The sequence below is a fragment of the Engraulis encrasicolus genome, chromosome 11, assembly GCF_034702125.1.
Source record: "Engraulis encrasicolus isolate BLACKSEA-1 chromosome 11, IST_EnEncr_1.0, whole genome shotgun sequence".
Classification (NCBI taxonomy): domain Eukaryota; kingdom Metazoa; phylum Chordata; class Actinopteri; order Clupeiformes; family Engraulidae; genus Engraulis; species Engraulis encrasicolus.
In genome coordinates, this window is record NC_085867.1 from 56,386,649 (window position 1) to 56,402,880 (window position 16,232).

General features: G+C 40.5%; 1 protein-coding gene across 2 annotated transcripts in view; it reads left to right on the forward strand.

Moving 5' to 3' along the window:
• Nucleotides 1-16,232, forward strand: part of ehmt1b (euchromatic histone-lysine N-methyltransferase 1b) — a 117,677-nt gene that overhangs the window by 34,843 nt on the left and 66,602 nt on the right. For both annotated transcript variants that reach the window (XM_063211052.1, XM_063211053.1), the window contains exons 2-7: nucleotides 2,434-2,512; nucleotides 2,659-3,146; nucleotides 3,424-3,598; nucleotides 7,056-7,192; nucleotides 9,740-9,946; nucleotides 10,854-10,934. In XM_063211052.1, coding sequence (XP_063067122.1) covers nucleotides 2,434-2,512; nucleotides 2,659-3,146; nucleotides 3,424-3,598; nucleotides 7,056-7,192; nucleotides 9,740-9,946; nucleotides 10,854-10,934 — 1,167 coding nt within the window. The remainder of the gene's footprint in view (nucleotides 1-2,433; nucleotides 2,513-2,658; nucleotides 3,147-3,423; nucleotides 3,599-7,055; nucleotides 7,193-9,739; nucleotides 9,947-10,853; nucleotides 10,935-16,232) is intronic.

Here is a 16,232-nt window from a genome sequence, read left to right on the forward strand (position 1 = left end):
TCCCAAGATCTGGAACCCCAAAATGGCAAGACACTTCATCACGGTTTTCACAAATTCAATTTTGAAGGCTTAATATAGCCAAACATAATCAAGGCATGCTATTTGTAAGTACATCATCTGGTAGACAGGGTCATATTCAGGGGCCATGGTGATTTTTAGGCCTGTATCTTCCTTCAAACTAAAACCAGGGGTGTCAAAATCTGCTTGTAAATTTTGTATGCAATTCACAGGCTTGAAAAGTGGGCATGGCACCCCAACTTTGGAGGGCTTCATCTCCGCAACCGTTGGACGTAGGGTGCTAATACTTGGTATTCTTTCAATTGACATCAAAGGGTACCTGTATGTGAGATATCGGGTAAATCGGAGAGGGTCATGTGGGGAAGGCATGTGAATTGACATGGAATGACCCATCTTCATGATTTGCTTGCGGACTGCCTACTCCTATTGTTAGGTCTAAATAAACAAGAAATATAGCGAAAATCACAAAAAGAACAGACAACGAACGTCGGGGTAGGAGGCGCATTGAAATAATAGGGGACACTCTGCAAGGTTTAAAATAACATCCTCGGAGCAAGTTTGGCGCAACGGTACCACTATTTCATGTTTGCACAAACACGTCTTCGTTGTGGATGTTGGGTTGCTGCGCATGTTTCAAAATGAACATTTGCCTCCGTGTTGGAGCTGTTCATTCCCCTCCCTGAGGAACGTTGCAGATGCGCTGAGACTGGAAGAATATTGCGGTCCTAGTCTCTAGCGCTGATTCTTTGTCGAGGCTTATAAGCGACGCGCGGGAACACCAGCGTTCTATTTCAAAGACGCAAGTAGCCAGATCAATGCACCTTTTTTCAACCAGAACTGCATTGAAACTTAAAATTACACCAACATTTAAGCGTCATTGCGCTGCGTTGGCCTATAACGTGCCATCAGTAGTCTTACGGCTACGGTAGAGAAAGGGAGAGAGGGAAATCAAAACATCACGCAAATAACTTCTCGTTACTTATCGGGGCCAGAAAAGTGATCGTTCTTGTAAAAAGTTATCGTCCGATTTATTGACTTATCGAATATCGTGACAGGCTTATCCCATCCTTCATCCATGTTCACAGTGTCCAGCATGGCGAACCCTGGAGCTTAGGCAAGAGCGCAGAGTACTGGCGGTCCCATGTCTTGGACACGTGACCCACCACCTCCTGGAACAGCTGGAGCAGTTTTCTGTTGGTGGGTTGACGCAGGAGAGGCCTCCCGTCGAGCCATGCCCTGGGTTGTATCGGTAGCGGTTCCGGCCAGGGTACATTCAGCCTCACAGCCGTCCTCTCACAGATCTCATAGAATCGGTCCGTTGGAGGGTAGGGCCCCTTGTGGACGGTGAATGGCTCGGGTGCCGGACAAGTCTCGAGAGGCGGGGGACTCAGCGGTTACTCAGTTTTACACCAAAAGTTCTTTAATTTCGTCGAATGAAGCAGTGTAGTTATACTCAGTCAGAGTAGCAAACACTTTTCTCGGTCGAGACGGTTCTTTTTCGTCGAGACTGGGCGCTCAGTGAAGATGCACTACAAATCACTTCTCGTGGACAGTTAAACACAATTGGTCAAGTAGTCTGCCGAAGAGAGCGAAATCTGAGGTTCGCGCGTAAAACAGATGGTTTTGACAACACAGCTTGCCCAATCAGGAGTGGTTAAAAACCGTCTTTGTCAGGTTGAACAGCCAATGAGCGTCCTACCATAGAGATGGTGAACCGAGTGGATGTGAAAGAGAACAGTAGTTTTTTTTATAAATGTATTAAATGAATTATCCATATCACTGCACCGCCATTAGCATCACAATTTTCAATGCAGGGAAGTCGGCTCCTTTCAAAGACGCCTCAGTTTGCGACTTGAACATTCTGCTTCGACAGCCCGAGTTCCCACCAGCCACTAGCATCTGTGAATCTGTCATGGAGAATGTTTGAAAACAATAAACATTTGTAAACAAAAGGGCGTTTTATTTTCATTTGTTGTTTTTTTATGTCACAATGGAATTTGAAGTGCAAAAAAGTACAAAGGCCAGTGACTGGACACAGTAGATTTGAAGGCTGCTTTCAGAAGACTGCTCACACCACATCACCTAGGGTCACCAAGTTCATGTCATAGTGAAAAAACAACCTTTTTTTAAGATTTGATGTAACCATGGCTCTAATCAGGTTAAATGCTGGTACGATTTCTGTTTGACTGTAGAAAAGACCACCTTTCTAGTGGTACTACACCCATAAGTGAGTATGTAAGCTTATTTGACTAAAAGATTAACATCTTCTAGCCATTTTGGCTGGTGATGAAAAGAGTTAATATAGAGCCTTGGATGTTATCACAGTTGGACTACGAATATGCCTGGTCATTTTATTGACAGGAAAAGAGAACCCTTTTGTGTGTGAAGTTTTACCTTACACCATGTATGTATCAGCCCACAGGTCTGGTCCGAGGCATTGTGGGTAAAGGAGAATTCATGAAAACGGACAGAATGAAAGAACCTCCTGGTGATGGTAAGCCTATGTCTGATTTCATGTTGAAGTGAGTCTCCATGTGTAATTTATGTTCATATAAAGTCACAATAATGTTTAGGCTGATTAATCTCCTCAAGAATCCTGTCACTCTCCAATGTTTATCCCAAGTCTCACATGTTTTGCAGAAGTCAACAAAGCCTGCTTGGAACGGCTCAACGATGGCTGCAGAGTGGACGAGGTGGACCTCAACGGGAGTTACGAAAGAGTAGAAGTGGAGAACAGCCACGGTACTAACAGCCGATTGGACGTTTTGGAAAATGGCGTGATGGAAATGGATGCTGCCCCACCACATGGTTCTACCATGGGCAGCAACGGTTACCTTCTCAACAACCTGCCGGACATGGCAGCAGCAGCTCAGCACAGGACTAGCTGGTCCCCTGTGGGGACTGTGAGTGCTGGGCATCCTACCAAAATCGTTCCTTTGTCGGCAGCTTTGCATACCGGCACACTGGCCACCACCCCAAAGACTGATACCAGTGTGCTACCTAACTTGGGAACAATGGAGACAGAGACTAATAAAAGTGGCACAAGCCTCCTCAATTCCCCTTCTCCTTCCGTTATACACAGAGCTCGAAAAACCATGTCACGGCTGGCATCCAACCAGACACTAAAGGTAAAAAAAACATTAGCGTTAACAACATTAATAGTACAAGGCCTGCTTCGTGAAATCGCTTCATGTTATTTTATTTTTTTTCTGAAATGACAATCCTGGATGCAAGTATGAATGTTTCATTCAGAAATTGTAAAATATGAATGGAAGATTCCAGTGGCCAATCTCTTAAACATGATGATGAGCGTACAAAAACCAAAGAAATCTTTGAGGAATGCTGTTTAACCCAAGGTTCAAAGTACACTAATTTTATTTTGAAAAATGCTTTCCCCCTCCCTAGATTTTCAATAGGGAAGTAAAAGAGCCAAACATAGTGAAAGGTGAGAGTCCAGATGTAACGAAGCCTCAGCAGCAGAGATCACCATCGCCACCACCCTCCTCCCAGAACCTGCTACCTCAGAGCCAAAACACCGCAATGACCACGACGACTGCTACACCAGCCAAGCCACAAGCAGGTGCCCGTCTGCACCTACACTGTTCTGCTTTTGTTTACACAGCCAGAAATATGAGCGGGGTGGGTGGGTGTGATTAAGTGATCAACCTGGCTAAGTTGACACAAGGACTTGTGGTGAACCTGCTAAAAGATAGCCCACGGATGTGATTTAGTTTAGAAAATGAGGCATCCAGGCTTATATATCAGATGATTTACCGATACCTCAAAGTTACGTTTAACTGGTTTACTACTATAGCCCGATTCGCACGGGATAAATATTACCTATGGACCCCTGGTAATTCGCAATTACCCCTGGACCTCTGTGATTTTTCGGGCCGCATTCGGACGGGATAAATAAACGTCTGTTATTTAGTCAATTCACAGACATTACAAGGGAGTTCAGACGGCGCGCCTATGTAAAATTACCCCAGGACGTCTGAGTTTCGCCGAAATACAGTAGGTAGTTCGCGGCGAAATTATTACCTCACAAATCGCAGACATGGCTCAGAAGGCGTTAATATCCCGATCATATAAGTGATAATGAACTGCATATATGCTACTGCTACAACATGCTCAATGTTGACGCATAGGTTTCATTTAATGATTACGTTCTCTCTTCTTTTGGGCTGAGCTGGGGGGCATGCATTATTTCGTTGGTTACATTCACAAGAGACCAGTCTCCCGGCACTGTATGATGCCTTGGGAGTGAGGTTTTACTAACGTTCCACGCCAACTCTGCTAGTTATCCTCCGTTACAAAGGCTTTGTCACAAAAATACAGGTGGGGTTATGAAGACTATTTCCAGTCTGAACTCAAATTTGACAAAATGTGTGGTTACTAGAGCTGTAACGATACACCCAACTCACGATTCGGTTTGTATCACGATATATGACACACGGTTCGATATGCCCCATGATTTAAAAATAAATAAATAAATAATAATGATAATAATAATAGGAAAATTAATTATATATACTTTGTAATTAATTATTTTTTGCATTTACCGGCCTACATTAATTTTGTAGGTCTACTAAATGATGTTGCAGAAATAGGCTACCACTGCAATCAGTTTCCCAGGTGTTGACATCAAAACACAACACAGAGAAATAAGGGATATTAGTTCACCAAGGAAAAGTAGGCTTAATATTAATAGGCTTGGATCATATCATACAGAGAAAGAGAGAGAAGGGTCAGGGTGCTAGGTAGCCTATTGACAGCTATCTCACATTATCAAGCATTATCCAATTAATATCCAACATTAACTGAAAACACTGGTCATATGCTGTCAGGAAACATGTTGTATTAAGTTACTTATAGAAATTCAACACTTAATTTTGATGTTTAATATTTTCGTAGCTTTTTTTGATCGTGCAGCAGAAAAAGCTCGAAATAAACCTGTTATGTTCTCACTGCTACGTAACATGTACGTTGTCCTTTTTTTTGGTTTTGTGATTTGACATTTTGACGGATTGTACATAGTCCACGAGGTTATTATTATCAACACAAGCCTAATAGCTTCTCTGCTGGTAAAGCTGGGTCGACGTCACTTCTGTGATCTGGGAAGAGCCCCTAAAAGTCCTCATTGACACTCATATTATGCACAAGGAAAAATGAATTTAGCATCAGTATTTATAACTAAAATCCTTGTCTAAAAGCCTTTAACACCATTGTCCCCAGCATACTCGACGACAAACTCCGGAGTCTAGGAATTCACAGTGGCCTTTGCAGCTCGATACTAGACTTCCTCTTAGCACGGAAACAAGTGGTGAGAATGGGCTCCATCACATCATCCTCCTTGACCATCAGCACGGGAGCTCCGCAAGGTTGCGTTCTGAGCCCTCTCCTCTACTCTCTATATACGCATGACTGTGTGGCTATACACAACAACAACACCATCATCAAGTTTGCAGATGATACCACTGTTATCAGTTTAATCACAAACAATGATGAAACAGCCGACAGGAAAGAGATAAACAACCTCATGGAGTGGTGTAGAGGAAACAACTTGTCTCTGAATGTGTCCAAGACAAAAGAATTAATAGTTGACTTCAGGAGGAAAGAACACCAGTTTGAAACCATTAACATCAACGGTGAGACAGTGGAGAGGGTGAGAGACTTTAAATTCCTTGGCGTTACCATCTCAGAGAACCTCACCTGGGACAGTCACACACAGCGCATTGTTAAAAAAAAGCCAGCAACGTCTGTACCACCTCAGACGATTGAGAAAGTTTGGGATGAGACCCAAGATCCTGAGGTCGTTTTACAGAGGCACCATTGAGAGCATTCTGACGGGGACCATTATTGCATGGTATGGGAACTGCTCTCAAGCCAATAGGAGAGCTCTTCAGAGGGTTGTGCGTACAGCTCAGTACATATGCGGCTGTGACTTACCCTCCATACTGAAACTGTTCGAGGGAAGGAGCATCAGGAAGGCAAAAAAGATCTTGGCTGATCCTAGTCACCCCAACCATGAACTGTTTACTATATTGCCATCTGGGAAACGGTACAGAAGCCTGAAGTCTCACACTACCAGACTCCAAAGTAGTTTCTTCCACCAAGCAGTTAGATTACTGAATTCATGCTGAAGACAACAAGGCACTTTCTTTGCACCCCCCCCCCCCCCCCTATTTTTTTTTTTAATCTTTTTGAGGACACAAGAAAAACACAACAATTAGGCTTCAAACCTATAATAAGACGTAATAAACTAATCTTGAATCTTGAATCTAATTGATAGTAGGTAACATTTGACATATCTTTTAAGTGTTATAAGTGCAGATAGATTGACGTTATTAGAATGCATGCTTTCTGCTAGGTTTTGAAGATATCCGATGAGGACTTTTACGGGCTCTTACCAGATCACGGAAGTGGCGTCGACCCAGCTTTACCAGCAGAGAAGCTATTTGGCTTGTGTTGATAATAATAACCTCCTGGACTATGTACAATCTTCCAAATGCATCGTTTTGGGAGTACAGACAATATTTGTACTTCTGTAGAATTTTGGTGTCGTGATTTTAGTGTGGTAATTTTTGAGATACTGCCAAGATCCATTAGCGCTTGTACTAAGCTATTCGGGATCACTCGGTAACTCGGACAATGTTCGGCCAAGGTAGAAAAAACCTCGGCAGGGCTACTTGGCTGATGTCACGGTTCAAATGACACTAGCGCGAATCTCTTCACTTCAATTGAAAATCGAGACTTTGGCCGCAACAGTTAGCAACGATATAATCGTGATCGCACAGGGGGCAATATAGTGACCTACCTTCGGGAGTCCTTGAAGACAAAAACTGTTGACAGGCCGGTAGTTCTGACCAAAAGTCTGTGGGCCCACCTAAGCTTCATTTCATTGCCTTTCACATAATTATTACAATAATTGATGTTTAATAATTGTGATTAATAATCGAGATTTAAATTTTGACCCAAATAATCATGATTATCTTTTTTCCCATAATCGTGCAGCACTATATTCTTTCTCCCAACAGCAGTGGTTGTGTCAAAGAAGAAGAAAAGGAAGATGGGAACATACAGCTTTGTTCCAAAAAAGAAAACCAAAGTTCTGAAGCAGCAGACCGTGCTAGAGATGTTTTCTCATCTCTCTCAGTCTCAAACTAATTCTCAGGTTAGTCATACTTCAAATATTAGAAGTCATCATCTTCTATTGTTGGATATCTGTTGTCATGCGTGTCTGTGTGTGTGTCTGTGTGCCCGTGTGTGTCTGTGTGTGTGTGTGTGTGTGTGTATGTGTGTGTGTGTGTGTGTGTGTGTGGTTGGGGAAGGGGGCGGGGGGTGGGTGGGGGTTGGCTGGTGTGTGTGTGTGTGAGAGAGAGTGAGCTGCCTTGGGCAGAATGCAGGTAAGAGTGAGCTATATATGGTTAATGTATCTGTAAGAATATGTGTAATGTCTCGTCTGTATTTATGGATTAATGTATTCTACTTGACACCTTAAAGGAACAGACCACCCTTTTTTGATTTTCACATATTTGCAGTATTTCCCAGCATTGTTCATGAATGTGCATATCATTTTCTTCTCAGTGTTTTCAGTACTTACATTTTTTTGGATCAAAATCATTAGCATAGCTTAGCATAATCACTGGAAGTAACTGGTATCTTTAGCATCAAGCCACAAGTGATCACTGGACGGAATTAAACTGCTGTTCTACACTCTGGTGAATTTTACATTCGTTTTAAAGAGGTTTATAAGTACATTTGATGATGTTTTATTTTTTACCATGGACTTGCATTACTAGGCCTAATTTGGCTATACTGTTAAACGGGGCATTGCAAACACATAGACCAAAATGATATGCACATTCATGAATAATGCTCGGAAATGCTGAAAATATGTGAAAATCAAAAAAGGGTGGTCTGTTCCTTTAATTCCCCCCTGGGATCAATAAATACTCTATATACATGTCATACTGGTATGGTACAAATGCCAAATGATAAGTAAACTCTGAACGTGCTCTGTGTATGATGGTGGAGTAGTTAAGGTTCTAAATATTCTTGAATAGATCAAATTCATCAATAGGCTGCTCAGTTTCAATGAGCAGCACAGTGCACCTCAAACTGCTGTCTGTGAATAAGTTTGAAACAGATTGGTGTGATTGGTGTGGGCGACGAATTTCAAACAGTATTCATTTTTTTTTGCTACCATACGATTGCTGGTTGTGAGGTAAAATCGCTTGTCGTTACCCCATGTACACTACACAATGTTTGGTGAAATCGGGCCAAAAATTGCACAGTGTATACCCAGCTTAAATCCTCCTGAACTTTCATGGGCAGAGCTGAAGCTGCACGCATGGCCCAGCTATATCAGTTCTGTCTGGAGGAATGAGTCAACTACATGTATTTATAAACGCTTGCAGAAGGGTGTCCTAAACCAAGGGTTCCCAAACTTTACTGTGACGAAGCCCCCCTTATACCATTACATTCTAACCAAGGCCCCCCCTGACATCATATCATGCCCAACAAGCAAGTAGCGCATAGACCTATAGGCTAATTCTCCTACAGGCGTACAGTAGTCTAGGTGTGTGAGGCAGTGCCTTATTGGGATTGGTTGGTTTATTTTTGGTTTATTTTGGTTCAGTTTAGTCATTCAATTTATTTTATTCTTTATATACTGTACATTTCCTGCCAACCTGCCGCGGCCCCCGGGGGTCCCCGGCCCCCACTTTGAAAATCACTGTCCTAAACCTTTTGACCCAATTGATGAAGTTAAAATGCATTTAGACCAAATTCTAATGAAGTGTATGTAAACTTTTGACTTTGATAAATCCTTGCGTAAAATACTTTCTCTCCTTATTCTTTGATTTGTAAATTATGTTTGCCTGTGGAAATAATTTTAATAATCCTGAATTACCTTAAACTGGACAGGTTTGATCTGATTTTAAGTCAGAGAATGAGGGAAAATAGGATTGTGTGTCTTTATATACGTTACATACAGTGTATGTAAACTTCTGGCTTCAACTGTATGCGTGTTAGACATCAATCACTGCTATGACAATTTCTGGGTAAGAGTAAACATGCTTCAGGGTGAACATGTCCCTGTGTGAATTCAATTAATTTTGCCTATAGGACAAATTAAGAGAGAATCTTAAAAGGTGGAATTCTGAGAAATGACCAAGTTTCTCAAAGGCCAAAAAACGCTGATAATAATATGTTATTAGCCTGGCAAATCAAATTAAAACGTGAAAAGATTAGTCTGGATTGGCATTGATCAGATAGTTGAGAGCTGTGGGTGGGACCAAACCATTGTCTTTATGGTTGTCTTTGTTTTTAACCTTGTGTTGTAATTGTTGGGCATGGTCCTTTCATGGTGATCTTACACAGAGAAGGGCCAGATGGGTTAGACTCCACTCACCTTTGACTTTTTAGTAGGTTAAAATGGTACCATTTAAAGCTCTTCAATGATGTCTACATAACTGGAAAAATTTGGGTGACCCCAATTTTTTGAACAGTGGTGTATTTTCAATCTTCAAAAACATGGTTGCTTATTAGCATTATCTTACTGTATTACACAAATCGATGAATTAGCCATATGCAGAAACCATCTGAATTGATGAAAAAAATACAAACCTTGAGGTGTTGTAAAATTCCTGGATTGTTCCTTTAACAATAGGCTGAAAGAGTTTATGTCTCCCCCACCTTCTCCTCCCCGTCTTGTTAGCAGAAAGACATTCATGTCAACGGAGAAAGGGTGGAGAATGATTCCTTAGATGAAGAATCAGAGGAAGAGGAAGAGTCGGAGGAAGAAGACCCAACTGGAGAAGAGGCGGTCAGCATCTCAAATGATGACAGTCTAGCAAAGCTCCCTCCTTCTCAGGTTGTTTTTGGCATCACCACCACGTCAGGACCAACACAGGAGAATACCTCTGTACGTGGTTAATTCTGAAAGCCATATATTGTCATGACCAGAGGTGTCAAAAGTAAAAGTAAATTTGTGGTGTTAAAAGACCAGTTCAGTCAATTTCCATATGCTGTTGTATTGCTCACGCTACCCTTGACTTGTCAGTACCCCGTGATGCCACATTTTTCGGCTCAGCCCTTTCCGAGATATGAGCTATTCTAATGGGGGCAACGTTTGTTTACATTTTTTAAAATAAAAAAAATAGGCCTACTCCAAATATTTTCCCAAAAGGTACCACTGTTTGCTAGTTGTCTGCTGATGTTGTATAACCTTTTGGATGTTTTTGGGAATACATAAAAATGTTTTTTTTTTAAATGTAAACAAAGCGCTGCCCCCATTACAATGACCAGGATATTGGAAAAGGCTGAAGAAGAAGAAGAAAAAATCTCTGGTACTGACAAGTCCAGGGTAGTGTGAGCATTACAACTGCATGTTGAAATTCACAACTGCTCCTTTAAGTACAACACTAGTACATGATATTGCATAGATGTTACACCATTTACTCTAATTAACCTAATGGGGTAAATAGACTGTTGTTACTGAAAAATACTAAAAGCCTAACAAGAACCTTGCCTGTATAACACCAGTCCTAATCACAAGTGAGATTGAAACGATGGTGTAGAACTAAAGGCAGTATGGGAGTTCCCAGGCTAACAAGAACCCACCACAAACTTGATCGTAAGACAAGTACACTGGTCCACTTTTTACTCAAATAAGTTACCTGTGTTGGAAGAAAACAGTGTTTCTTTTTTTAAACTTTTACTTTTGACACCTCTTGTCGTGACCCTGGTGGACTGGGGGGTATTTGCACACAGTTATCCATGTCTAGGTGATGAATGTTTTTGATTGAGAAATGTGATGTCATTTCCTCAAGGTGTCTCATGAAGAGAGGGAAACGGAGCTATCGGGAGACGAGGGAGCTGAAGGAGAGGATGAGGGAAATGCCTTTGACTTGGTGAGCCAGATCAAAATCATACTTGTGTGTAGTGATAAGTGTTGACACCACCAATACTGTCCATACTACAAAGGCGAAGTGCATTAACATCATATTTTGTCAAAATTGACTTTAAGACTGAAAATGGTGTTTATAATACCACCTCTATCTTGTGACACAGCCTTATTATGGTCCAAATGTGTCCAGTTTTAAACAGTTTTAAACAGGAAAAAGTTTGTACACCCTTTGAAATTTCTTACATTTTTGTCAAAATTGGTCATAAAAAATTACATGGTCTAATCTTCCCGGCAATCACAAGGAGGAACAATCAGAGTCTGTTGTAACTAATTCCACCCAAACATTTACATGTTGTCATATTTTTATTGACCATAAGATGTAAAGATTCACAGGACAGCAAGGCATAAGTAAGTACACCCTTGCATTCAATAGGTTTTAGCCCTCAGTTCGCAATAACCTTAACCAGACGTTTCCTGTAGTTGCAGAATAGATTAACAAAACAATCTGTCTGGAGGTGTCTTGTCTCCCTTTTCTTTAGAAAACTGCCCCTCTTCAGCATGGTTTCTGGGATGTCTGGAGTGATTTAACTTTCTTGACTTAATGTGAGTGTTGACTGGGCTATTTCAGAATCTGTATTTCATTGTTATGAAGCCATGCTAAAGTCGATTTTCTTGTAAAATATGGGTTGTTGTCCCATTTCAGCACCCATCCTCTTATGTTTTTCAACTGTGTGACAGACTACCTCACATGTTTTCTGTAAAATATCTCAATAAACTTTTGAGTTCATTGTTCCACTGATAATAGCAAACTGACAAGGGCCTGAGGCAGCAAGGTAGCTGTATATAATGATGTTCCCGCCACCATACTTAAAAGTGGAGATGAGTTTTTGGTGAAGGTGTGGATCTCCAGTTCTGACATTGTGTGTTCCCCTAAACAATTAAACTGGTTTCAGCTTTAGTCTACAGAGTATTTAATAGTAATTCTGTGAAGCATATGAATGCTATTTCGCAAACATCAACGGTGCAGCAATATTTTTTTTGACAGAAACCCCATTATTTTTAAATTGCCAGAATGAACCCCATTTTTAGTTATTCTTGGTTACATCTCCACTTTTGAATAGGGTGGCGGGATCATCATTATATGCGGCTACCTTGCTGCAAATCGTCTTAAGAATGGCTTCATTACAATGAAATACACATTCTGGAATAGCCCAGTCAAAGCTCTGACAAAAAAACAAGTTCAAGTTCAAGTAATTTTATTTCTCACATACATGGTATTGTAGTGAAATGATGATGGGGTCATCAGGTCTGCATCTTAACCCTATATTGCACGGTGTTGCCATATGGCAACATACCATTCTTTTGGCATTTCCTGGTATTTCAATATAAATAATAGACACTGATTGGTTTTCATATTGAAACTGTGGCCTTGTTTTATCCAATTATGTGGTTTGTTGACATCACATGACACCACACACTGCCCCAGGCTTGCTCTTTCCCTCACTGTACATGAGTGTGTCTCCTTGACAGATTTCTCTGCCATTGGCCAAGATATTTCACACTTTTTGCAATATTTACAAAATTTAAAAAAATATTGGGATGATCTATAGTTAGTCATGATCTGTTTTCACCATTTGTTTTGTTTTCAACTAAAATTATTTCCTTTTTATGTTGAAAAATAGGTATGTTGCCATACGGCAACATTGTGCGGTAATGGAACAAGACGGTCAATAGGGAAAGTGTATTGATACAAATACCCAATTCTAATTGATTGATTAATTGATTTATTTATTGATTGAATGATTGATAACTGATAATATTTATAATTAGTGCAAATGGCAGTCTGTAATGAACATTAAAAATGTTATAATAGGTGTACAGAACTGTTTTATGAGCTTTCACTCTGAGTACATGCAGAAAAGCGAACAAGGCCTATGCAGCCTCCCCAGACTGCCAGAGGTATACCACAAAAATCCCCAAACCCCAGATTAGAGCATAAAGCTACGGTCATCTTGACCATTTTAAGCCTCCAAAATGTTTTGACTTCATTTGTCTGTTATAAATAGGCTAATTAGCACACAACGTTTGTGCAAATCTGTTAACCCGATCAAAAATTATTGTACAAAGTCAACCATTTTGAAAGTCAGCCATTTTAAAAGCATAATCTCCAAATTTCAAACAGCTCATAAACCAATTATATTATTAACACACAAGATTTACTGCAAATCCAAGCACCCATTGAAAAGTTGTGGCGTAAACAAAAGGTAGGCCGTCTCGAAAGATTGCCAACTATAAAGTCAGCCATCTTGAAAGTCAGCCATCTTGAAAACACTAGCCTCACAATTTTACATGGCTTATTTACGCATTATAGAGTGTTATCACACAAGGTTTAGTGTAAATCCAAGCATCCATTCAAAAGTTATGACAAATAAATTGTCGGTTTTGTTGAAAGATGCCTGGCCCGCAAATCGGCCATCTTGAATGTCGGCCATCTTGAAAGTGTTGGCTTCCGAAATTAAATCAGTTCATGTACATATTATAGACAGTTACCATACACATTTTTGTGCAAATCTATGCACAGATATTGTGTTAATACCTAATATATTCATTGGTGGTTTGTCAACGTAATACCACTGAAATACTGTTTTTCGGGGATATAATAAACAGTATTCACTTATTCTCCCAACGGCAAAAATGTGTTAAATAACTGCCTTGAACTTGTGGGTAAACTTTCAATGTTTTTCTGAGATAAAAACAATTACATTTCTATATAAAATAATCCATAATGTTGTATGACCCTTGTTTGGTCTTGGAGTAAAAATGTACACTGGATCCTTTCCGTAACTGCACAATGTTGCCATATGGCAACAAACCTAAAAGCACCCCCCAAAAAACTTTTTTCTGAAAAAAATTGCAAATATGTCTTAAGAAGTTCATTTTATGTGACAAAAACCACAGCAAGATTTTTTTCCATGATGGGATAATAATGCGTGCAGTATAGGGTTAAGAATTAAAGAAGTAAAGTAAAAAAGGAAATAAAAGGTGAGAAATAAGTTAAAGAAAAAACAAAGAAAATGATTATTTAAAAAAAGTCTCTATTCAGCAGTCGCACTGCCTGGGGGTAAAAACTTTTCCTCATTCTTTCTGTACTGGCCTGAATGGTTCTGAGTTGTCTGCAGGACTTAAGTAGGGTGAACATGTAAGAGTTGGGGTGTGAGACATCCTGCATAATTTTCCTAGCCCTGGCTCCCACCCTCTTAGTGTAAAGACCCAAGTCCTGGACAGTTGGCTTTGATAGTGCGCGCACCACTCTCTGTTGGTCCTTCTGTTGTTGTTGTGTGCAGCTTCCAAACCAGGCCGTAAAACAGCCTCTTAACACACTTTCCACCGCTGATGAATAGAAGGTGGTCAGGATGGGAGTGGAGACCTTAAACTTCCTCAGTAGGCGGAGAAAGTACAGCCGCTGCCTGGATTTCGCTGTCAGGTGTTCAGTGTGTAGTGACCAGGAGAGGTCCTCAGTCAGGTGTACTCCCAGGTACTTGAAATTTGAGACCCTCTCCACAGGCTCCCTGTTGATGGTAAGTGGCGTGTATGCCCTGCTCTGCACCTTCCTGAAGTCCACTACCATTTCTTTCGTCTTGCTGACGTTCAGGGCCAGGTTGTTGGACTGGCACCACAGTGCTAGGTCATCCACCTCATTCAGGTAGGCTGTCTCGTTGTTGTTTGAGATGAGACCCAGCACCACGGTGTCGTCAGCGAATTTTAAGATGGAATTTTTGCTGCTGGTGGTTGTACAGTCATGCGTGTAGATGTTATAGAGCAGTGGGCTCAAAACACAACCCTGGGGCGAGCCAATGTTGAGGGTCAGCTGGCTTGAAGTGACACCTCCAGCTATTCTGACCACTTGAGGGCGATCAGTGAGAAAGCTGAGCACCCAATTGCACAACTGCGTGTTGAGTCCCAGCCCCCTCATCTTGTCAGCCAGGCGCAGGGGGATTATGGTGTTGAATGCTGAACTGTAATCTATGAACAGCATTCTAACATAATTCCCCCTCCCCTCATCCAGGTGGGACAGTGTGGTATGTAGAAGGCTTGAGATGGCATCGTCCCTGCTTCTGTTTGCTCTATATGCAAATTGGTGAGGATGGAAAGCACTGGGCAGGGTGTGACATAGCACTGATTCTTGAGAAAGTGGCTAAAACAGGTTGTAATCTTGAAAGAAAAAAACGAAGTGAATTACAAAATAATATGGTATATCCTCGTAGACAAAGGTCTTGGCTTTTCAGAAATGCACCAGGCCAATCTCCCCATTTTCCATTTTTTTCAGAAATCAGGTTTTTCTCCGATCATACCTTGTTTTTTGTCAACACCGTCAGACACAATTAAAAGCAATAAAAAGTGTATTGATTTGGTTGCATATGTATCTGGAGTTTTTAAGTGATTGTGTGTGTTTTTTGGTTCACACATATGCCTTTAAATGTGGAAAATTCACTTTCATTCTATGTTAATACTGCTTCATGTGTTCTAATTTAAAAATATGTGCTGTCAGACAATGCTTACTTAATGGCTAAATAGATCAAACATTTTTTTGTAATTTCACAAATATTTGTGTAGCCTTAAATTTATATTACTTTGATAATTCAACAACTACAAAGGACAATTTTGTAAGCACATTCATTTAAAATGTCCAAAACTCCTTCTTACGGTGGTGACTTAAGAACTGACGGTGGTGACAGTAATCTGAAGGTGGTGAAAGTGACCTAATTATTGCCTACATTTAGCAAAATAAATAGCCCTCTCAAGTCAATGACATCTAGCATAAACACTTTATTTTTGTGTGCGCACAGTATGTTTGTGCATGTGTTTTTTCTTCATTTGTTAGATACTCTAGGAAGTAGGCCTAGATTATTGAAAATGTGGCATCAACAGGTTTTAAGTTGTTCAAATCCAAAAAAGCTCCCCATGTTTTAAATTTTTCATAAAATGGGCTCTTTCTTGGTTTTGTCACCAGCGTCAGACAGAATTAGAAGTAAAAAAATAAGTTTACTGTATTTAAGTGAATTACTTTTACAATTCAACATAATTGTAGATACTTGTTGGAAGCATATTCTTAAAACTTGTCAAAAACATGTAAAACACATGTTTATTTGTGAACTACATCAGTTATCACCACCGTCAGGTTTTGTGACAAAAAACCCTCCAAATACACCTCAGTGGAGGCTGGAGTATAAGTTTGGGTCACAATTATTACTAACATGTCTGGTAATGTTTCATCAACCAGCACAATTTAGTAAAATATGGA